This window comes from Saccopteryx leptura, chromosome 7 (genome assembly GCF_036850995.1).
Source record: "Saccopteryx leptura isolate mSacLep1 chromosome 7, mSacLep1_pri_phased_curated, whole genome shotgun sequence".
NCBI classification, from domain to species: domain Eukaryota; kingdom Metazoa; phylum Chordata; class Mammalia; order Chiroptera; family Emballonuridae; genus Saccopteryx; species Saccopteryx leptura.
Window position 1 is genome coordinate 58,928,486 of NC_089509.1, and position 24,246 is coordinate 58,952,731.

Genomic DNA, 24,246 nt, shown 5'->3' on the forward strand with positions numbered 1-24,246 from the left:
CACGGTTAAGGGATGGAGAGATGTCTGGTGAGGGCAAAGCAGGGATCAGAGACATGAGGGAAGGTAGGAAAACAGGGAAGATAGAAAGGTCTGCAAAAGTACATTGAAATCTGCATTGAAAGAGCCTTTGTGGTGACGAGGGGGCACCCTGGACGGACTGGACTTGTGGCACTTGTGGGTTATTGGGAAGAGATGGCCGGAAGCTCTTGGACTCAGGAAAGAGATCTGTTTGGAGATAAGGCTTTAGGTCTCAGCATTACATAGATGAAAGTTGGGGAGTTTTCCCCGGAGGGAAAGCTGAACAAAATGAGAACAGAGCTGAAGGCAAGATGTTGGGGCACAGCACAGTTTAGAAGGTGAACAAAGGGACAATAGACCAAAAAAGACATTGGGAAGAAATATTTAGAAAAGCAGGAAGAGACAGCCAGGAGGGTGGGAGCGTGGGGAGAAGAGAGCAGCCGTCAGCGCTCAGTGCTGCTCAGCCGTGGGAAGTTGACTGGGTTTCACAAACGGCTCGGATGTTGCCGTCCCCGCCTCTCTTCTCCGGCGGCTGTGGTGCAGGCCCTCGGCCTGCCTCAGTGACTCGGAAGGCAGCCTTGAACCAGCTATATTAAAATTTTAATATGCTGCATGAGGATCTTATGGAGTTCTTTCTCATATGTTTTCACTCTTGGACAATATACAATCATTTTTAATATAATATGATGTGTAGGGTCTAAAAACAGTATTTTTTTTTTAATCTGCAAGAGTTGATCAATATAAAAAAAGCCTTAAAAAAGGAATCAATTAAATCTGAAAAAAAGAGAATTGATCAATATGGATTTTCTATTGGTATTATGTAAAAACACTCTTCCTAAATTCACAGAGATTTGCTCCAGAAATTCCAAATTTGAATGTTAAGATTTTATAGCTAAGTTCTAACCCTTTCTTCTCCCACTTGAGTTTTTCTACCCTCTCTCTCCATAACAGTCCATCGCGTGGAGGTGAGAATGCGGCGGGGAGTCTTGTCTCTAGCCAGGCTTCTAGGAGGGCCCATACTATTTGCTGCCCATGTCAGGCAGCAAGAACAGCAGGGTGGCTTCTTGTGCCGAAGAGCCATAATCCTATTACGCTGACCTTGAGGCTTTCTTTCACCTTAGGGGCCTCTATTGTGGTAGATGGACTGAGGTGACTCAATTGACATGTAAATCCCCAAGGATCCCCGTTTCAAAATCCCATGTCTAAGTCAAGGAGTAGATTAGACCCCTTGCTAAGAAGGCCAGGCTCCTTCAGAGCCCTGTGGCCATAGCTTTTCCTCTGGTGCATTTTGGGTCCCATACTTGAGTTCCACCATTAAGAACTGGATTGATGTGGCCTGACCTGTGGTTGCACAGTGGATAAAGCATTGACCTGGAAATGCTGAGGTCGCCAATTCGAAACCCTGGGCTTGCCTGGTCAAGGCACATATGGGAGTTGATGCTTCCAGCTCCTCCCCCCCTTCTCTCTGTCTCTCCTCTCTCTCTCTCTCTCTCTCTGTCTCTCCCTCTCCTCTCTAAAATGAATTTAAAAAAATTAAAAAATATTAAAAAAAAAAAAAAAAAAGAACTGGATTGATGCCCAGTGGTGATCCTTGTCAGGAGTTGAGCCTGGCTGGCATCTCCCTGGGTCATGGATTTAGTGCCTGCCTTTGCATAGTCACAATTAGGAAATATATCCTCCATTGATATGATAAGAGAGGGATACCATGTTCTTTTGTTCACATTAAAACTGTCCTTGAGAAAGTGCTGTACAAGGTGTGCAAAGAGTTTGCTTTCTCCTATCAGCCCACTTGATCTGTCGTCTCCCCATATCATAAATGGCTGTGAAAGTATTTAATCCAATTAACTATTTTACAATACTTACGGTTCAGTTTGGATTGCTCAGAGTACTTATCTATAATTGACTACATTTCAGATGTAATTTGCTGGCCCAAATGTTGTACTTTGTCCCTTTAACTTCTTACACAAAGGTTTGCATTTTGAATATCATTCCGCTGGGCATTTTTTTCCACTTACATAAATAAATACGCAGGTCTTCACATTCATTGCTTTCTTTAGTTCTCACATCTCTCCCAGAAAGGCTTATCCCCAGTTTACAGATGAGATGAAGCTCCCATGTCACATGGCTGGTGATGGGTTGCACTCAGGTTAAAACCGTATCTTCAGACTTAAAATCCAGCACTCCATTCAATACAGCAATTTATTTGGCCCCAAATTTATTTGACCATAAAACACTTTTTAAAAATATAATGTACTTAAAGGTGGAACATCATCAGTAGCTCACTAAGGTTTAAATAATATATGGTAACATTGAATAATATCATAATTATTGAAATTTTAGGAAAAAATGCATAAAATAGACTGATGATTATATAATAGATAACATATATGATTAGCAGTTAGCTGAGATCAAATGCTGCCTGTCCATTAATGTGAAGATTGACTTCCTAGCACTTTCAGAATTAATAATGAATTTGCTTTAAAATTTCAATAACATGGCCCTGGCCGGTTGGCTCAGCGGTAGAGCGTCGGCCTGGCGTGCGGGGGACCCGGGTTCGATTCCTGGCCAGGGCACATAGGAGAAGCACCCATTTGCTTCTCCACCCCGCCCCCCTCCTTCCTCTCTGTCTCTCTCTTCCCCTCCTGCAGCCAAGGCTCCATTGGAGCAAAGATGGCCCGGGCGCTGGGGATGGCTCCTTGGCCTCTGCCCCAGGCTCTAGAGTGGCTCTGGTCACGGCAGAGCGACCCCCCGGAGGGGCAGAGCATCGCCCCCTGGTGGGCAGAGCATCGCCCCTGGTGGGCGTGCTGGGTGGATCCCGGTCGGGCGCATGCGGGAGTCTGTCTGACTGTCTCTCCCCGTTTCCAGCTTCAGGAAAAAAAATACAAAAAAATAAAATAAAATAATAAAAATTTCAATAACATATTAGTCAGGGTTTCTTATATTGCAGAGATCAACAGAAAATCTAAATTCCTGACCAATCATATGTTCTCATTGATCTATAATTAAACACTATTAGTGATTCCAGAATAATTATAGACATGAAAGATGGTGTCTCTCTCCTCCCATGCCAAAATGCCCATAACATCCACATACTCTATCCTTAAAAGCAGACGATGGGATAGTAGATTTATAATAAACTATAGGGAGAGAAGATAACTAGTACACCAATTAACACTTCATAGAACAGCTGTCGTCCATGAAGCAGTTTGGGAAGTGTGGCATACATACCTCCCTTCTTCCCCTTTCTTTCTAATACCAGACACTAACTACTATGTTCCTTCTTCTCATCTCATGCCTTTACCCCCTCAGGGATAGGCAAGAAAGTACTGAGTCTCTATACTTCCTCTATTCAAGTTCTATGGTGAGCTTATTACATAACCTGAAACATATGATAGAAGCATTATTATTCTGTTAGGCTAAGATACCACACAGGATCCCAAGGAATTTGGATCAGTCATCCAGCTGATGAAATCAACTCTTTCGAGTTGTGTTAAAAGACAAGTTTTGTTGTTACTGATTAAGATGGTAATGTAAAGCAATTTTTTAGAGCAATCATCTATAGCAGTGGTCGCCAACCCCCAGGCCACATACCGGTACCGGTCCGTGGGCCATTTGGTACCAGTCCACAGAGAAATAATAAATAACTTACATTATTTCCATTTTATTTATATTTAAGTCTGAACGATGTTTTATTTTTTTTTTAAATGACCAGATTCCCTCTGTTAGATTCGTCTAAAGACTCACTCTTGACGCTTGTCTCATAAGTTCGACAATTATATTTAAAAATACCACAGTTTTTACGCCAGTCGCATAATTTTATTTTGTGCATTTATCCGTCCCACCCTAAAGGCCGGTCCGTGAAAATATTTTCTGACATTAAACTGGTCCGTGGCCCCAAAAAGGTTGGGGACCACTGATCTATAGAGTGGGAGATAGATTAGCCAACCAGATTGTGAGCAGAGCTGTTCTTCCCTCTGAGATGGAAAGGGGCTCTGTGTACTTTCTTCCTTTAGAACACATTCACCTCAAAAATTCCTTTAGGGATTATAATGGCATAATCTCGGCCTCTGCCCATATCTTTTTTATTTTCCCATTGATTTGACAGAGAGAGAGAGAGAGAGGGAGGAAGGGAGGAGGGGAGATGGGAGAGGGAGAAGCATTAACTTGTTGTTCCACTTAGTTGTACACTCACTGGCTGCTTCTTGCATGTGCCCTGACTGGGGATTGAACCCACGACTTCAGTGCACCAGGATAATGCTCTATCCATAGGAACAATCTGGCCAAAAACTGCCAATATCTTTTTATAGAAACTACTCATAAGAAATCTGTGGTTATGTTGCTGATCCTTGAATATATTTCCATGTTTTAAGCTCTGGTGGTGACATTTTTTCATTATTTCCTTGTTACTTTTTTCTCTGTAGACCCGGCCAGAGGACTATGGATGACTTGGAAATTATCTATGATGAGCTCCTTCACATTAAAGCCTTATCCCACCTTTCTACCACTGTAAGTTGTCTCTTATGAGCATGGCCAGGGGGACTTTAAGTTAAACACACTGTTAAGACTAGAGGAATGTGTTATGGAATTGGGGGCAAGAATGTCTGAATTCTACCCCATAAATTATCCCTAGTCTTTCTCAGGAAGTGCTAAGTACGTTATACCCAAGAACAATCACTGTAATGGGGCCAAGCACTGTCACGTCATTCGGAGTTGCCCACATCCCCTAAACCCCAAAGCAGTGTGATGAAAGTAGGATTGGAGCCTGTGCTTCATCCTTCCAAATCTGAGCTTTGGAACCTGCACACTGAGACAAGAGAGCCAGGCCTTAAGAGGGGCTCTGAGAGCCCTCCATGAATTATAGAGCCAGAGGGAGGAAGGAGAGGAGTCAAGGTGACCTGTCTTGGGCCAAGTGGCCAGTTTTGCCCAGGTGTGCTGCCCTACTGAGAAAGGAAGCTGAAGGTTCAAGAGAGCATGACTTCAGATACGGTAGGGCACAATGACAGTACCCAGTAGCAAAAAATGGCCAGTGACTGAATCTGACTCTAAACTTTTATGTGAGTGAGTATTTAGGAAAGCAGTGGACAGAAACGTGGCCTCTGAATAAGGACAGTAATACCTCCTCCAATAGAGAGAACAGGATTTCCAGGTAGAACACATCTCCTATATGCTCATATTGCGATAATAATAATAAAAAGATGTTTCAGTGTTCACAGATTATACCACAGCCCCTCAGCAACATCTGTGTTCCTAATTTGCCTTTCGTTCCCCACTTGCTAAGTGAAGTGATATGATGCTATCACATGGTAGCAGTGTTTGTGGTCCCTGCTCCGGGGGTAGGGTTCGGGTCTCTGAAGAAAGCAGTGAAGCGTTTGTCACAGCCCCAAGCAGAAGAGCTCCAACCCTTCCCCCTGCAACCCAGCAGAGCTGCCTTCACTTTCCTCCCCCGCACTGCTGGGGGTCCAGAAGCTTGCCGGTCTCCATGGAGTAACCAGGGGTATGGTGGAGCCCCGCCTCCCCTCCCACCACCACTGCCCTGTCATCCTCACTTCCTCCATGGGGGAAGGGAGGAAGTCTAGTGCCTGGGAGCCGCACCTGGGGAGCCACTGCAAATGTAAGCACCCTGGGCTCCCACTGCAGAGGAAGGTGAGGGAAGAGCCCTCCCCCCACCTCTGCTCCAGGCCCCCAGCATGCCCCTCTTCTGGCTTCCCCAGTCCTGATGGAATTGATAGGACTGTGGATAGTCTCATCTTCTCCCATAAATCACAGGTACCAGGCGCTGTGGGAAATGCTCAAGTGCCTTGGTTCTTAGCAAGATAGAGCCATAATTTGGAATTCAAATTTTTTCTTAGCTAGCTTGGAATAGAATTCTGCTTACTTATTTAGGCTGAATTATTCAACTCCAAGACATTGAATTTCCCAACATGTTTGCAGAAATACGTTATGTGGGATGCAGGAAGAGTCTCTAGTAGTGAGAGAGTTGTAGGATATTATAGATGCTCTCACCTCCTCACCCGAGACAGAAGCGGGCAGTGAAATCAGCTGGCGCATACACGTGAAACTGCATTTTAAACAGTCTTTAGGGCAGTTTTCTTGTATAAATCAGCTTACAAAATAGCTTTTGTAAAAGCTCTAAGAATCTAGTGGCAAATCTAGTGAAAGTGGTTGTAGACGACAGTAGCAGCAAGCGGAGTGGAAGACAGCTGTGTGAGGAAAGGGTACAGTTAGTACCGTTCAGAAAGGGAACATGGCCCTTTACCCCCAAATCTGGCCCATCCACATTCTTTCTCTTTTTTTCTAGGTGAAACGGGAGTTAGCCGGTGTTCTCATTTTTGAGTCTCATGCCAAAGGAGGCACTGTGTGTAAGTAAAAGCTGCAGTCGGACCTGGCGCCTGGCTGGTCCCCTTGTGGGCATATGCCACGGGAGCCTGCCTGCAAATGCTCCCCTTTCTCGGGCCCGGGCAGACTTGGCAGGACATCCTGGTGTCCCTCTCTGTTTCGGGACCAGTGGTCACTCCTGGCACGTGTCTGTTACTCTGTTGTTTTCTGGGACCCGCGTGGGAGCAGTTGCCAGCCTGAGTCTCTGTCACTCCCTACGAACTGGGTCAAAGCAGTGTTTAAAGAGGGTGGGATGAAGTTGCTGCTCTTCAGGCAGGACCTTTTCACAGTGTCCTCTCTTTAGTTGGTGGTTTTAGAGAAACTGATCCTCTCCTTGAGATTGCTAATTAGAATGATTTTCTTTTTCTTCTCTTATTTCCACTATCAGCGCCAAAGAATTTCTTTGACCCAAATACTTATACAGTACTAATATTTAGGATCTCTCCAGAATCCAGATTGCAATTTAATTCTGAGATTATACTTTGAAGCAAGAAATTGACATTTGATATCAATAAATGTGAACAAAAGTATTCAGGCTGGCTTTCCCACTAATCTGCAAAGTCCTTGAAAAGCAGGCTTAGTGGTCTACCCAGGTCAGGAAATGTCACCTTCTCTTAACCTCTCTTGGGGAATTATACACATTAGTATATTAGGGTTATCTGAAGTTCGCAATAAAGAAAAATGTTCACTCCATTTATACTCATACCTCTTAAACCTAGTGAAACACAGAACACTTGTTTAATGGACACCAGTTAATGCTCCAAGAGACTTTTTTTTTTTTTTTTGTATTTTTCTGAAGTTGGAAACCGGGAGGCAGTCAGACAGACTCCCGCATATGCCCGACCGGGATCCACCTGGAATGCCCACCAGGAGGCGATGCTCTGCCCATCTTGGGGCATCGCTCTGCTGCAATCAGAGCCATTCTAGCGCCTGAGGCAGAGGCCACAGAGCCATCCTCAGTGCCTGGGCAAACTGCTCCAATGGAGCCTTGGCTGCAGGAGGGGAAGAGAGAGACAGAGAGGAAGGAGAGGGGGATGGGTGGAAAAGCAGATGGGCGCTTCTCCTATGTGCCCTGGCCGGGAATTGAACCCGGGACTCCTGCACGCCAGGCCGACGCTCTACCACTGAGCCAACTGGCCAGGGCCCAAAGAGACTTTTTTTTGAAAAATCTTGCTATTTTTTCAGACTGAGTTGTGTTAGTCAAATAAGCAGGGAACACGAATTGTAAAAGCAAAAATAGCTATAAAAATTGTATTTCAAAATGTTTTTCAGTCATCAAACGTGGTATCTCTAGCATTGATATTTATTTTAGTAAGAATGTCCTTTCTTGAAATTTCAAAGGTTTGTTTTAGTATTTTTATTTTTATGATCACTGGTGATTTACAACTTCTCTTTTATTCTTTTCATTCAAACTTACTGGTTGCTTTCATTTTATTATGAAATACTTAAATATTTCAAACAAAACAGATTATTACAAGCACCTTCTTTATCTTTATTCAACCCTAAGATGCGATGTTTTACCATGTTTTCTAAAGAATGAAATTATACATATAGTTACAGGCCCCTTGTTTCCTTTTTTATCTTATTCTTCTCTTTCTCTCCCCAAGGTGATACCTATTCTGTATGTAGTGCTTATCATTCCAACCCATTTAAAAAATATATGTGTAGTTTTATATCCATAAACAATAAGTAGTATTCAAACTTCACATTACTAGTCAGATCAGTTTTATAACTGATTTTCTATAGCATAATAAGTATTAATGAATTGTGAATGAGGGGGTATTGCTTGATGAAATGAATTGCTGTTGAATTGATATCGAGTCAGAATGGCTCTTCCAGGGCATAGCAGGTAGAGTGGGATTTCTTTTCCTTATATCAACATGTTCCAGAGAAAAGGAAATAATACTTTGCCTGAATAAGTTAGTATTTGCCGGTAAATTTTTTTCCTTCTGGAATCAATGTGTAATTCTGGGAACATAAAAGTGATGATTTGATCAGCTGTCATTTATACTGATGTGCTTCTATTCTTGTCATAAATCTTTTCATCTTTTTGTATCTAGTGTTTAACCAGGGGGAAGAAGGTACCTCCTGGTACATTATTCTAAAAGGATCAGTGAATGTAGTCATTTATGGCAAGGTGTGTATATCTTTTCCTTTTTGAATATTTATTACACTCTGTTTACTAATGTGGCTCTAAGTATTAACAATGTAGTGCTACAATTAAGCTTGCAACATTTTTACTTAATGTAGAAAAGTCATTATAGTATCTCTAATCATAAATTATCTAACTTATTATATTCAGACTAGTATTGACTTTCTTAGGCTCCTCTCCTTATAGATTCTAATGTGTACATTTAAGTTGTTCTGTAGCCCATATTACTCAATGAAAGAAAAATGAAACATTATAATTTAATTATATAACTCCATTTTGTCATCCCTGGGGACAGCCTATTTATATATACAACATGTTAGGGGTGAGGGGGTCTTGTGGCGTGAGGTGGGCAGGTGTTGGCTGTTTCAGGGATCATCTGCATGTTAATGTTTGCCCTCCTCAGGGTGTGGTCTGTACCCTGCATGAAGGAGATGATTTTGGCAAGTTGGCACTAGTGAATGATGCCCCAAGAGCTGCCTCTATCGTCTTGCGAGAAGATAATTGCCATTTCTTAAGAGTAGACAAGGAGGATTTCAACCGGATTCTGAGGGTAAGTCCAAGACGAAAGGTGGCAGAGGAGCATCCCGTTTTTTTCCTTTGGCCAGAAAAGAAAACATTTGATTGTTATGTTAATTGAGCAGTACTGTGATTAATGAATATGCTAGGAACAAAGAGCCTTGGTCACAAGCCTGGATGTTCAGTGTGCTGGTGTGCATTCTGGGGTCCAGAGGGGACAGTCCAGGAAAGCTGCAAATGTGGCATGTGATGCTAACAGCTCTGCACACGCCCGAACTGGTCCATGAGAATTGAAGACATAGAGGGACTCCTTGGCAAATGTTAGAGTGAGACATTTCTCTTCGCAGTCCTAGGCTCCCACTTCTGTGTTCTTCCTCGCTCATGTTTTTCTCTATCCTAAACCTTTCTGCTTTGTACTTCCAATCTCTTCCCAAATCTGAACCTTTCTGTAACATCACACAGTCTCGTGATTTATTGAGTGATTACATTTTAGTGAGAATTAATGTGAATCATGATTACTCTAACCATTTTTATTTCAAGTGCTTTATGTCAAATTGATTTACATTAAAGGAATTTCAAACTTTAGCAAGTAAGTGAAGAATAATTGGGATGGTAGAGGGAGCCGGGAAATTGCATTTAAAGTTGGCTCTGCGGATGGGCCTTATCTAAACTTGTGAAGGTATTTGGGAGAGTGGGTGATTTTTAGAAGAGATGGTCCCTGTCCTTTCTCCCCCATGCAGTCTCTGGTCCCAGGAGGAACAATCCAGCCTTGGTTGGTAGAGACCTGATTGTGGACTGCTGGGAATAGTGACAGTGTCCCATCACCCCTGGCCTCTCAGTGTCCCATACCCCATCCCTTCCGAGCTTGATTTCATCCACAGACACTATTCCCTCTAGGATCACTTTGCTCTGTTCCCTTCCCTGCTGGTTCACAGAGCAATTCTCTTCTCTGCCTCTCCCACCCTTAACATCTTTGTCCATCCTACCTGAAAGTCCAAAATGCAGTTGCTGTGCTTTCTGGTACACTTGACATTATTTCATGATGATTACAATGTCATTCTCCAGTCCTTATGTATGGACACCTATCACAACACAGCCTTAAACATTTGTCTTTGGTGGCAAAAATTTCCAAAGTTTGTCTTAGGAATGCATTCTCTTAATGCAAAGAATTCAATAAAAACCTATAGCATTGAATAATATAGAAAAAAATACTACATGGAATTTGAGTTGGTTCTTACCTAATCTCTTTTATTTTATTTTATTATTATTATTTTTTTGTGTGTATTTTTCTGAAGTTGGAAACAGGGAGGCAGTCAGACAAACTCCCGTATGCGCCTGACTGGGATCCACCTGGCACGCCCACCAGGGGGCGATGCTCTGCCCATCTGGGGCATCGCTCTGTTGCAACCAGAGCCATTCTAGCACCTGAGGCAGAGGCCACAGAGTCATCCCCAGCGCCCAGGCAAACTTTGCTCCAATGGAGCCTTGGCTGCGGGAGGGGAAGAGAGAGACAGAGAGGAAGGAGAGGGGGAGGGGTGGAGAAGCAGATGGGTGCTTCTCCTGTGTGCCCTGGCTGGGAATTGAACCCGGGACTCCTGCACGCCAGGCCGATGCTCTACCACTGAGCCAACTGGCCAGGGCTCTAATCTCTTTTAAAATGGGGACTAAAGGGTGAGAAAAGGCACGTTAAAATTTTTAATAAATTATTTTAAATAACATTGAAATTTAGAGGTAAACTTTACCTTTATTTACATTTACCAAAAAAAATTATTTGAAAGAAGCACATTAGGACCATTATCGTTGATATGATTTACATAATTATTTAAAATAACTTAAAGATGTTTTAACACATTTCAAACCGCTTTTGTAAAAAAAAAAATAAAGTCTTTTGATTAGAAAGAAAAAGTACCACTTGTAAGAAAACTAAATACCCTTAGAAGAAAATCATAATGAAAGAACTTTGTTGACGCTGAGTGCTATTTTTATGAAGAATACATGCTTTGCTCCCTTATCTTCCCTCTATACCGCCTTCTCTCAAGGGTTTCTCAGAGCACAACCACACCCCTCTTTACCACTGTGCTGATTTTCTGAATCTGGGGTAAAAGCAGAGCTTTAAAACCACATGTTTTAAACCTCATCTAATCCTCTCTCTGACCATTCCAGCCCTTGACTTTGAAAATGACTTAATTTGTAGACACAACAATTAGCATCACAAGCACCAAATGAGTTTCTGAAGCATTTGAAATTTTTTTTCATTGTCTGAGAAAATGACAGCATCTGTATGTGGTGTAATTTGTATTTGCAGGACGTTGAGGCGAATACAGTCAGACTTAAGGAACATGACCAAGACGTCTTGGTGCTGGAGAAGGTCCCAGCAGGGAACAGGGCCTCTAATCAAGGAAATTCACAGCCTCAGCAAAAGTAGGTTTGCATCCAACACTGAAATTGCGAGACTATGATTAACCTTTTCACATGGTATCATCATTTCTACAATAGCATGTTCTCCTTTTTTATGGAAGATGGCCGTGTGTGTGACTTTTTTCTCTCCATTGACTAATCATACATTTTGTGGAGTATAATGTATCCATTTCTGGCACTATGTTTAGCTTGGTGTTGCCTAGGATAATTCTGGTATTTCCCCCTACTCTGAAAATGTTCTTTGGATACAGTGTTCAACTGTAATAGCTTTGGAAAAGGTAGAATGCAGGCAGCTCAAGGGACACAGAGGCCCCTAGGTCAGTGATTTTCAACCGGTGTGCCACACGAATTTTTAAAATATGCACTAGATTGTTTTCCCTTAGATTGTCAAATAAAAAATGACAACAGACCTTAGATTGTCACATATAAAATAAGTATAGCCAACACAAAAATAGCCATCTGGTGTGAATAAATCAGAATTAACCTTTTTTTTTGGTCTGATCGGCAAAAAGTATATTTTTTGGTGGGCCACAGAATCTTAGTAATTAGTTTATGTGCCATGAGATGAAAAAGATTGAAAATCGCTGCCCTGGGTGATGAGAGCCCTTGGTATTTGAATTTCATATGGAGGACTTCTCAAGAGGTGTTTGCATCTTGATATCAGAATGAGCATCTTTTACAGAGTTCAAATATAAGACAGTCCATAGACTGCAGCCTGAAAGCATCCATTTGGCCTCATCCATGCTTATTCCTGCCGATGCCAGAGGGGCACTTGCTTCTCAGGTCCCTGTTTAACTTGGGCCTTTACAGCATACGTGTGTTCCATTCCATCTTTTACAGCAGCTTCCTACTTGAGACTTTTTCATCAAAGGTACTAATATTTGAATGGTCATACATAAGAATTAGGAAATGTAGTTCCAAGATATTGTAGCAAGTCATGGAATCTTGTTTTTAAAAATAAAGATTTATTTTCAATATTAGGATAATAAAAACACCAATTCCGTAGCTAAAGAAATATCACCAAATAAATGTTGAAAAGACTGCGTCCCAGGAGTTTTTCTTTGTTTGCCATGTAAAGAGGGTGTTTCCTTTGATCAAGACACTCTCTAAGTGACAGAAGACAGTTGGACTTTGGGTGATGGGAACGCAGCATAATCAGATGTCAAAATAACCTAGAGATGTTTTCTCTGAACATATGTACACTGATTTATCAATGTCACCCCAATAAAATTAATTTTTTTAAAAAGACACTCTCTATACCTAATGAATTTTTATTGTTTATACTAAAAGCCTAAGGCTCAGACATTTTCATCTGGATGAACTGACATATTTCCAAGGAAGGGGGGAAGAAATATAATATTATTGAATAGCCATAGTATATTTTGCGTATTTTATGTAATCCCTTATTACAACCCCTTTCAACAGATGGGAAGATTTAGGCCTAGAGAAGCACTTTACTTGCCCAAGACTATGAAGCTTATAATTGCACAGAGCTGGGATTCAAGTCCAGCTGGCTCAGCTTCCATGCCTTTCCTCCTATGGCCTCACAGATTGCTATAGCCAAACACATTACTATATAAACACTGTGGCCTCAACACTGATAAGCATGGCAAACCAATGCATTTCAAAAGAACTGCATCAAATGGACTATATAAAAAGTATCCTTTCACTTACAAACCTATAAAATGACCATCCAGAATTCCTAATTTAAAAAAAATTTTGCCTGATCGGGCAGTGGCGCAGTACATAGAGCGTCGAACTGGGATGCGGAGGAAGGACCCAGGTTCGAGACCCCAAGGTCGCCAGCTTGAGCGCGGGCTCATCTGGTTTGAGCAAGGCTCACCAGCTTGGACCCAAGGTCGCTGGCTTCAGCAAGGGATCACTCGGTCTGCTGAAGCCCCACGGTCAAGGCACATACGAGAAAGCAATCAATGAACAATTAAGGTGTCGCAATGAAAAAACTAATGATTGATGCTTCTCATCTCTCTCCGTTCCTGTCTGTCTATCCCTATCTATCCCTCTCTGTGACTCTCTCTGTCTCTGTAAAAAAAAAAAAAAAATTTTTTTTTTCACTATTCTCCATTCTTAAAACTGTTCTTGCTCAAATGTTTTTTAACAGTTGTTCTTTCAGCCCACAGAGGGTAATCAGAATTAAGATATTTTTTATGTGAAGGTTGGGGTCTATCCCCAATGATTTTCTTTAGTGTTCTTATATATAACTAGGCCATTTTAGGGTGAAAATCTGCATTCTTTAATAATACTTTGACTTGGGGCGGTGAACACACAGTACAAGGTAGAGATGATACAATATATTATATAGAATTGTACACCTGAAACCTATACAATTTTATTAATCACTGTCATCCCAAAAAGTCAATAAAAAAGAAAAACAAACAACTAAATAATAATACTGCTTCAGATAGCTCAGAAAAATTTTGCAACCTGAAAAGGGAAGCCTTGAAAATTCTCCTTAACCTTGAAACAGTCGACCAAGACCTCCCCTGGAGGTCCCCTTCCTTCAGAACCTCTTCATTTTGATGTTCATGGCAGGAGGATCAAAAGCGTTTGCTTGTTACAACATCTCCCATTCAGAGTGCCTTCCAAATATAGATTTTTTAAAAATGAAATCAAGCTAAAGGGGACAGAAAAGGAGAAGCTCTGTATATAAAACTCATTTTAGGCCTGGATCTGATTTCTGTTATATCTCCTTATTTGTGATCTCTAGACCAATCCAAATTTCTTACATAATTCAAAAACCTGTGCATGTTCTCAGCACACCATTTAAAAATATCGATGAGTACAAGCTAATGCACCATGCAAAGTCAGTTTCCTGAAGAATAAAAAGCCTCTCTCTCAAGGGGCTGTTTTCCATTTGAGCTTTTCCCAGCCAGGCCAGAGTTTAAAATGGCAGGCTGCGCAATAATTATGGCCCAGTATTCTAAATAATGTCGATAATATGACAACAATCATGTCTATGGGTGGACTTAAAATTTAGAAACATTTTGAGCTTCTAGCTCCTCAGAAATTGTCTTTTTTTTTTTTTTTTTTTTTAGCTCAAAGAGGATCACTGTTTGGTGCTGATAATAATGCTTTTTTTTTTCTGATCCACTTTTTTCACTTTTCCTCTAAGAAATTCAGAACAGTTTCAAACCTGCCTGACTCTGCTCAAGCCACTCAGCTATGAGTGTGATAGTAAAATGTCAATTGCTAGACAGTATTTCTCATGATGGATGCACTTTATGAAACCCTCAAAATTTTACCATTTTGGTTATCTTCTGCTCTGTGGTTGTGTGATTTTAGTAAGAAAGAAAGCACTTCAAATGACTCTTCCTGTTTTAGTTACTGTGTTGCTGCTTTTCCTGAGACGATCAACCACCTTCTTGTTCAACTCCGCCCTGTTCCCAGAAAGTTAGTCTCTTTCAGGCTTCTCCACCACAACTTTTCGTTCTAGGTACAGATGGGAGTGTCTCTTTTCCCAACATCATTTTCAGACTTGATATTAGGAAAAGATTTTCTGCCCCAGGCTTAAAAACTTCACAACTTGAATAATTTAACCAATTGGGGTTCTCTTTTACTTGGACTGAAGTAGCTCCTCCATGCAGTAAACTGAGAAGAGCCATGCTGTCTGGCCTCCAAGTTCCTCATTTAAACAGAAGTCAAAAGCAGTAGGCGCCTAGTAGTGTTCAGCCCGAAATAAAGCAATAGCATGATGTGTCAGTCAAGCCCAGAGCTGCAAGGTCACAGACAGCTCCGTCTGGCCAGAGGCTTCCTGGCCTACCCTCTTCCGAATTCCCTGCCTGAAATGAATGTCAACACCTGAACAGCCTTCTGTGGAGCTGAGAAGAGGGAGAGGGTGGTTTAAGGCAGCCACAGCAGCTGCACTACAGTAGGGAGCCTTTGGTAGCAAAAGAAAGAACCCCTGGTGTCACACAGAGCCCGTAGGCCAAGTTGGGAGAGACCGTTTCTCTTCAGTGAAGTGGTAGGAGGCTTGGCTTGCCACCAGGATCTTTCTTCTTTTTGAGCAGACGTGATACCCTAGCTACGGAGCGTTCAAACAAAGCGCACCAGGATGCGACGCCAGCCCTCGATCAGAGTTAGACTGCTGACACGGGGCACATTTCAATCTGATGTGTCAGTCATGCTAGCCAGCGCTGCCGCTTACCCAAGGCTGCGATAAATGACAAGTGGCTGGTGTTCAATGTAAGATGTTTACAGTCTAATTAAGTAAAACTTGTTTTCAGAAAAAAGGAAACAAGTTCTCTTCAGAAGCAGTTTTTCATTGCACGCAGACTTCCTGGTCAGAAAGAGCTCCACGTAGCTAGACGTAGCCTCTGCCCAGAATGTCTTGCTGCGCAGGCGCAGCAGTGACGTGAGCCTCACGCCTGAGCTCAGAAGCCAGTCCTAGGCTCCCAGTGGAGATCTTGCATTTACTAACTGTGTGGCCGTGGGTCCTTACAGAGCAGTTTCTCGACCTGCAGAGTAAAGATAATATTTAACTAGCAAGTAAACATGAGGACACTGTTCAGGGCCCACCCAGTTGTCTGGGGCACAGTAAACGTTTGACAGATACTGAGTGCCCTCTCCAACCTCATTCCTTATGATGTGGCCGGGTGCTGCTCCTTTTCCAGCTCATCGTTGAGACCATCAAGGAATCCTGAATCTCAGGAATTATTGAATGAATTCAACAATTTTCTCCATTTAAGTGTTGAAAGTCATTTATAGATATGTCCTCTCTTTCCCTCAAATATTCATTGCCTACAAGACAAAAAAACAAAACAAAACAAAAAAAAACCATTGTCTTCTACCTTATTTACTTTAAGAGGTCATGCTTTTAAGATTAAAGTATTTTTTTGTTATACCCCCTCTTATCCTCTAGTTTCCAAAGCCAGCTTTCCTCATTTACCTCTGCAGCACACATGTGTGGACGCACACACGCACACACACATACTCAGATTAGTTGTAGCTAATGGTTGCCTACCACGTACACTGCATTTGTCACCTTGTTCAAGACCAGTGGCCTCATGCACGCTCCCTCTCTGCTTTCACATGCAGACAGTCCTCTGTTGAATTGCTCTTTCTCACTCCCTCAGGCATGAGGTTAAGACCTGAGATTTAATATGTTAGGGTTATTCTTGGGATCTCCACGCCCCTCCTCCAAGATCTCAAACAGGCAAAAAAAAAAGGATGTTGGTGAGCAGCAAAGAAAGCTGGGTTCTAGAGCCAGATTCTACCACTGCTTTGTCAACACGAGAGAATTTTATTTTCATTGTTGTTTCTCTTCCCTGTCATTTTGCTTTAGGTGAAAAGCCAAGCAGAACAGCAAAGTCTGAATTTTGGAATAGGAGCCCCCATATTATCTTCGTGTATTCTGCCTCTAGTTTTCATTCACTGTCCTGTTACCATTTTTAATATGACTTTGAAATAACCCACATTCAGTTTAAGAAATAAATCCTTTTATGTTGATTGAAGAGCTACATGGATGGACCATCTGAAATAATAACTAACCTCCCCCTCCCACCACATAATAATATATATTTGACAATGAAATAAATTATATGAATTTTCTGTTGCTGATTTATTTGTTATTCAAATGCTATTGGGGTTTGCTTGTTTGCTCATTGATGTTTGGGTTTTGGGTTGTTTTTTTTCCCCTCCTGTTTTATTCTTAGCTGTATTTCCAAAGCACATGCCAGCGTACAGTTGGGGAAGACAGAGCATTCCAGAAATAGGCAGGGGAATCCAGTGTGGGACTGAAATTTTGCTGCAAGTAACCCATATATGGACAACCTAGTTACTGCCGCTTCCCCTCTCCCGCTCCTGTGCCTGACCTGAGCTGCCCGAGGACTCACGTGGTTGGGACAAGGCTGGAGTGCTCAGTTCCCAGCCTGCCAGAGCCACTCTCCAAGAAATTTCCTTTAGTTCCATGTAGGGAAAAAAGAGTCACATTTTTTAGTAACTACTTCAATTTGTGGTTTTCTCATTGTCTTTCTATGGGACTCTGGCAAAGTGTGTGGTCTTACTATAAGGAGAATATGGGCCATGAGTCCAAATGGTTTCCTAAGGTCTCAAAAATATATATATTAGCTATGTGAAGAATGATTTATGACTGATTTGCCCACTTTGGAAAAGCTAATGATGTTTTTATTTTTTTTTATCCAGGTATTCTGTGATGTCAGGAACACCTGAAAAAATTTTAGAGCATTTTCTAGAAACAATTCGCCTTGAATCAGCTTTAAATGAAGCGACAGGTAAACACCTGAAACAGCTTGTGTTCATTAAATCCATGCAGAGCACTCTAAAAAAAAATCCTGAATTCATTCTCAGCCTGTGTAGCCACAACAGTGTGAGAAGGGGGGTGTGTGGATGAACATTCTAAGAGCATCCCTGTGTGCCCAACTCAGGGAGCAATCCTTGTGGCCCACCCGCTTCTGCCTGCTCCATTCCTAGCTCTCCTTCATAAAGGGCGCAGTCTCATCCATGCACATTGGGGTTAGACTTCCATAGGCATCTCTTAAGTTACCATTGAAATTCACCTTTATAGGCATCTGTTAGGTTATCATTCAAATTCTACCTATTCCCATAAAGGATTTGCTGCTGCCTACATAGGAGGCACGGCCTTGTGCAAGGGGAGAAAAACGGTTCTGTCTGTGGCTGTGGATTCCTGGGCTGCCCCAGAGTGGAACTAACACCACCTGTCTTCGTTTGCTAGGGCTAATGTAACAAAGTACCTAAACTGAGTAGCTTAAACAACAGAACTGTATGGTCCTACAGTTCTGGAGGCTGGAAACGTGAGACCAGGGGACGGCAGGGTTGGTCCCCTCTGAGGGCCGTGGGGAGAAGCTGTCCCACACTGCGCTCCTGGCTCTGGCATTTTGCCAGCAATCTTTGGCATCCCTTGGCTTACAGGTGCATCACCCCGATCCCTGCTTCGTGTTCTTGTGTTCTCCCTCTCTCTCCTCACACAGTCTTTCTTCTGTGCATCTGTCCCTGTTTCCAGATTTTCCCTTTTTACAAGGACAGCAGTCGTATCGGATTCGGGCCCACACTAATGACCACATCTTAACTTGATAACACCTGCAAAGACCCTATTTCCAAATAAGGTTACATTCTGAGGTACTGGGGACTGGATATCAGCATGTCTTTTTCAGAGGACAAAATTTAACCCATACTACTGCCTTACAGTAAACCAGTCTTATTAAGACAGAGATTTGGGGGTACATGAGATGGATTTTGCCAATGAACTGAAGTGTTCAGACTTATGAAATCCTTCTCCACTTTGGGAACCATCTTATATGTAACTGTGGAACAGACCATATTCATCTAAAAAAACAAACCAACCCTCTGCTATTGGCCCGTCTCTACTGAGCTCCATGGAAGAAGATTTCTCACCCAAAGAAGTTAAAAGATTTCTCTAAAAACCTAGTGGTAGTTTCAAGTCCATTTCCATCATCTTTGCAGTGCATTCGAGGTGAAATTATTATTTTTATATACCTCCTAAAAGATTTTAGCACCAATTTACTTCTTATTTTAGCTCTTTATTCCAGTTTCTCATTTTACAAATAGATTATCTGAGATATTTCTTTATATAGCATATTAATTGGGGAATAGTTGTTATGAAAACCAGAATCTCTGGCTCCAGGGTAGTTATTTTGGGTTCAGTATTTATTGAGTATCTTCTCAGGCAGACACTAAGCTGGATGCTTTGTACTACTCGCTGTGAACAACAGATTGTTCTCCTGTCCTCAGGAAGTTTATAACCTACCAGGGGACATAAAGGAACGTGCAAGTAGCTTGACCACAAGGCAAAATGTGGTCAGCGCTTCAGGAGCACTGACTAGTTGAGGTGACCTGACAAAGTGTAATGGAGACTATAACCGTAGAAGTGGCCCTGGAAAAAGGCTGGTGTTAGTAACTGGAGATTGGAGACAAAGCTTTCCATACTGAGGCACAATGTTAGTACTGACATAGGAATGGTCAGGGAAGATGAAGCAGCTTGGTTTTGCTGGACAGTCATATATATATAAGTGAGAAAGGAAAGTAAGGTCTAAAACTTTGGCTACTCATCTTGGACACTTAAATGCAATGCTAGGCATTGGGGAGTGGCTAAAGATACTTGAGCAAGGAGAATGTGACGAGTCCCATGATGAGAAACTAAAGGATGCAGTGAAGTGGGAAACCATTGACATTTCTAACTTTACGATACAGTGAGAAACATCAGAGTTGACAGTTGTACTGGTTTACATCACAGAAAGGAACACCTCTGGGTTTAACAGTACATTTCCTTAATTTACCAAAACATCTATTGTCTGTCTTAGATCAACTAGTTTTCTAGATTTTAGCCTCTATGACCAGCATTAGTCACTCAGTGACTTGGGAAATCATTTTCTAGTAAGAAATTATTTTCAAAAATCAGTTCTCAAGAATACTCAGAAAGAGTTACTTCATATAAGTAGAGAACAAGGAAGCTATGGGAAAAGATGGGTGTTGGGTAGTTGCCACGCTAAGTGACCAGTTCCCCAGACTTGGAGTACTTTACTGAAAGCTGTGTTTTACCAGAATGGAAACTACTGGAGAGCGCAGGACTTCTGGGAGCCTTCTAAGCAAGCATCATCACCCTGATCTTCAGAGAATATCTAAAATATATAAAGGAGACCCTGGATGGTTAACTCGAACAAGCCAATGTCCTTCTGTACTTAAAAAAAGTTCTATCCAATTTCTGTCTGACACCTTCTCTGCTTCTTCGCTGGCTCAATAGAATGGGACTGAAATGATTGGTTACACTGAGCAGTGACAGGATGATAGCTTGGGATTGCACTTATTCCTTATATTTAAAGGAGTATAATGGTATTATATGACATGGCAGAGGTGTTTGCTAACACCACAGTGGTCATCACATTGCAACATATAAATGTATTAAATCAATACATTGTACACCTTAAACTTACATAATGTTGTATGTATGTCCATTTTACTTCAGTTTTTAAAAAATGAGTATAATGGTTAAACCTTTCATCGCTGATTCCAACATTGCCAATAGGTTAATTTAAGACATAGACATTAATGTTTATCTAATGTATATGGCTAAATTTATATATTTCTCACCATTTTCTCCCTGGAAAGTTATGTGAGTTTCACAAATCTCAGCCAGTGTAGTTGATTTTTTTCATTGCAAATCCCCATAGTAGCTTGGATTCAAAGTTTCAACAGGTGGATTTCATTGGCTCTTATGTCTGTATTCACATGCTTTCCCACCAACACTGACCACATAGTATTCATTGGCTTTGCAGTGAAGAACCAGCATGAATTCAGAGTGAAGCAAATGAAGCTTGTCTTTGGGACTTGCCTTATTTCCCTTGCCATCTCCCTGTTTACCTGCCTGCAAAACAGCTTTGAATGCAGGACAGTCACCATTTTTAATCTACTGGAGAGCTTAGTTTGGTTCAGTTGCTGCTTACAGCCTTTATCTTTTCTTTTTTTCCCTGCTTTTGTTTCCCTCACCAATTCTCTGCTCATATCACCTCCTTTTTCTGTAATTCCACCATCCTCTCATCCTTCACTGCTCCCTCTAGAAATAGAAGGTGGAAAAGAGATTTTAAAAAAAGCAATATTGACAAAAGACTTATGGTGTAAAGTTGACAAAGAAATGACCATGTTTTTCTGCATACATGGTACTACCTATGGTGGCTCTTTAAATATATGTGTATATATATGGATGGAGTTATTTTTATATGCAATGCTTCTTTGTACAGTAAAACCATAACACTCCAAGCCAATGTATAAGAGCCTTGCTTTCTTAAAGACTTCCATAGGAACCTAATTTCCTTTTTTGCTTTGCATTTTCTTTCCCTTGCAGATTCTATTTTAAATGACTTTGTTATGATGCATTGTGTTTTTATGCCAAATACCCAGCTTTGCCCAGCACTGGTGGCCCAATATCCTTTTGTTGTGAAAAGTCTCTATTCCCTGGAAGACACTCCACATGTACTTGGCCATTATCTCATCCCAACTCTGAAGGTAAGCCATGGCCCCGGCAGAGCTGTGCTCTCCCCTGTCTAACTGAGGCACCAGGAGCTTTCCACGGCATAGACCCCCATTCTCCGTGGCATGGTTTTACTGTGCCATGTTGGAGGAGTTTTCCTCATTACCTGTGTAGAGAAATGTGAGCTATGTCACTTCAGGAATGTGATGCTGGTTAGAAATATACATACCCGGGCCTGACCAGGCGGTGGCAGAGTGGATAGAGCATCGGACTGGGACGTGGGGGGCCCAGGTTCGAAATCTCAAGGTCTCTGGCTTGAGCCCAAGGTCACTGGCTTGAGCAAGGGGTCACTCACTCTGCTGTAGCCCCTCAGTCAAGGCACATATGAGAACACAATCAATGAACAATAAAGAGCTGCAATGAAGAATTGATGCTTCTCATCTCTCTCCCTTCCTGTCTGTCTGTCCCTATCTGTCCCTCTCTCTGACTCTCTGTCTCTGTCAAAAAAAAAGAGAAAGAAAGAAAAGAAAGAGAGAGAGAGAGAGAGGAAGGAAGGAAAAAAGGAAGGAAGGAAGGAAGGAAAAAAGGGAGGGAGGGAGGGAAGGAGGGGGAGAGAGAAAAAAAATAAAAGAAAGAAAGAGAAAGAGAGAGAGAAAGAGAGAGAGAGGAAGGAAGGGAGGGAGGGAGGGAGGGAGGGAGGAGTACTTAAGAGGTAGGCTAGAGAAAGTTATGGAGAACAATCTGGGAGTGTTATTAGGGTTAGTTCCCTAACCTGGACTTTGTACCTCCCTTCGTTAGGCTACCTGGATGGGTTGTGCCCTGCTGTGTTCTTCCTCAGCCTATGGTGTTAATCAGACCACTGACCCACTGGGATAAAAACAACTTGTCCTTGTGGGATAGCTTTTCTTTTACATTTGCCCTAGTCCATCCTCTCCTCTAGATACCGAAGTTTATTCCTTCATTGCTATGTTTATTATCATTATATCTACTTAAATAAAAGGAAAAAAACTTGAAATTCTTAAAAGCTGAGATTGTTTGGGGCAGCTTTTCAATAGTCCACAGAGTCGACCACTTGGCGTACTGTGTCTGGCACAGAGGGAGCATTTAGAAAATGTAGGTTGAGTCCAAGTAAATATTATTAATGAGTCACACCCTTAAATTTGGGGGGCATGTGAACATGTATTTTCTAATTTTGCCTTATTTTTAAAGCAGCAAAAATTCAGAATCTTAAAATGCTTTGGCCTTTTGTGAGCAGTTGAATATGTTGAAGGAGAATAGCTTTCTTTTTTCTGGGCAATCTGATCAACGCGGGGCATGCTTTCCTTTTTCAGAATGATAATTTTTCTACCTGGTTTCATTTTCTTGTTCACCCATCATTCTCTTTGAAGTCAATAGAATGTGTGAGAACAGGAGATTTGAGTTCAATGTGTTATTCAGAGGAAGCTGAGAGAGTGAGATTTGGGTGTTTATTTGCCTGGAAACTATCTTTCTAAGTAAAGACAGCTTAATGAGACATATATTATATATTCCTTCTGGCTCATATTCAGTTTTTCTCAAGTAAAATTAACACATTCAGGATCTCTGTGCTCTTTTAACTCCATACATGGTAGTCATTATCAGATCTTTGAGATTTGTTGGAAGGAAAAATAAAAACTGCCATTTAGTTTACACTAATTTTTTCAACTGCATGTTGACAAGCTTAAGGCAAAGAAGAGCAAGAGAGTAGAGTGGACCAGTCTATCATCTTTACAACTCACACCTCAAACATTAAGCTTATTTCTTTTCCCCTTCTTTCCTTCTTTCCTCCTTCCTTCCTTCCTTCCTTCCTTCCTTCCTTCCTTCCTTCCTTCCTTCCTTCCTTCCTTCCTTCCTTTCTTTTTCTTTTTTACAAATTCTGATTTGTTCATTTATTTGTTTTTTCTCCTTCAGTTTGATTGAGAACATTCGTTATCACTGACTTCTGGTTTTAAAATAAAAGCTCCTAAGTAAAGTCCTTGCCATCCCAGGTAGAGAGGTGTGGTCGTAACGATATTGAGGGAGGAGGAGGAGACCAGGAAGTGAACAATAAAATCAGGAGAAACCTGTGTATCCAATCCTAATTCTTTTCTCAATAGATGGAGGGACTCCAGGGTAGCTGGGCATCATCTACACCAGTGGTTCCCAACCTTTTTTGGGCCACGGACTGGTTTAATGTCAGAAAATATTTTCACGGACCAGCCTTTAGGGTGGGATGGATAAATGTATCACGTGACTGAGACAAGCCTCAAGAGTGAGTCTTAGACGGATGTAACAGAGGGAATCTGGTCATTTTTTAAAAATAAAACATTGTTCATACTTAAATATAAATAAAATGGAAATAATGTAAGTTAGTTATTCTTTCTCTGCGGACCAGTATCAAATGGCCCACGGAACGGTACCAGTCCGTGGCCTGGGGGTTGGGGACCACTGATCTACACTACCTAGTGCCCTCGGACCACCTTCTCCACTCCTGGCTTTGTGGGAACCTAGATTCTCTTCATTGTTCTAATTGGAATCAATTCTCTCTGTGTCACGCACCATGCTCAGAGCATTGACCTGTATTATACTACTTTACTACTTATCCTTACAGGAGACTGTTGGGTTAGTATTAGCTTTATTCCATAAATGAGGATTATGAAGTTTGAAAAAAATGGAGTTACATGTCCATAGCAAAAGACAGAGCCATGATTCATCTAGGTCTCAGGATTCCAAGCCTGAGATATGGCAGTTCTTTCTTTGCAACTTATCTCCTTTTTTTTTTTTTTTTTTT

The 24,246-nt window shown here is 41.6% G+C and overlaps 1 protein-coding gene across 18 annotated transcripts in view; it reads left to right on the plus strand.

The window, feature by feature from the left end:
- RAPGEF4 (Rap guanine nucleotide exchange factor 4) overlaps nt 1–24,246 on the plus strand; it is a 319,360-nt gene that overhangs the window by 240,878 nt on the left and 54,236 nt on the right. For all 18 annotated transcript variants that reach the window (XM_066345716.1, XM_066345717.1, XM_066345718.1 and 15 more), the window contains 7 exons: nt 4,440–4,524; nt 6,317–6,377; nt 8,454–8,530; nt 8,949–9,095; nt 11,367–11,482; nt 17,639–17,727; nt 21,333–21,411. In XM_066345716.1, the coding sequence (XP_066201813.1) occupies nt 4,440–4,524; nt 6,317–6,377; nt 8,454–8,530; nt 8,949–9,095; nt 11,367–11,482; nt 17,639–17,727; nt 21,333–21,411 (654 nt within the window). The remainder of the gene's footprint in view (nt 1–4,439; nt 4,525–6,316; nt 6,378–8,453; nt 8,531–8,948; nt 9,096–11,366; nt 11,483–17,638; nt 17,728–21,332; nt 21,412–24,246) is intronic.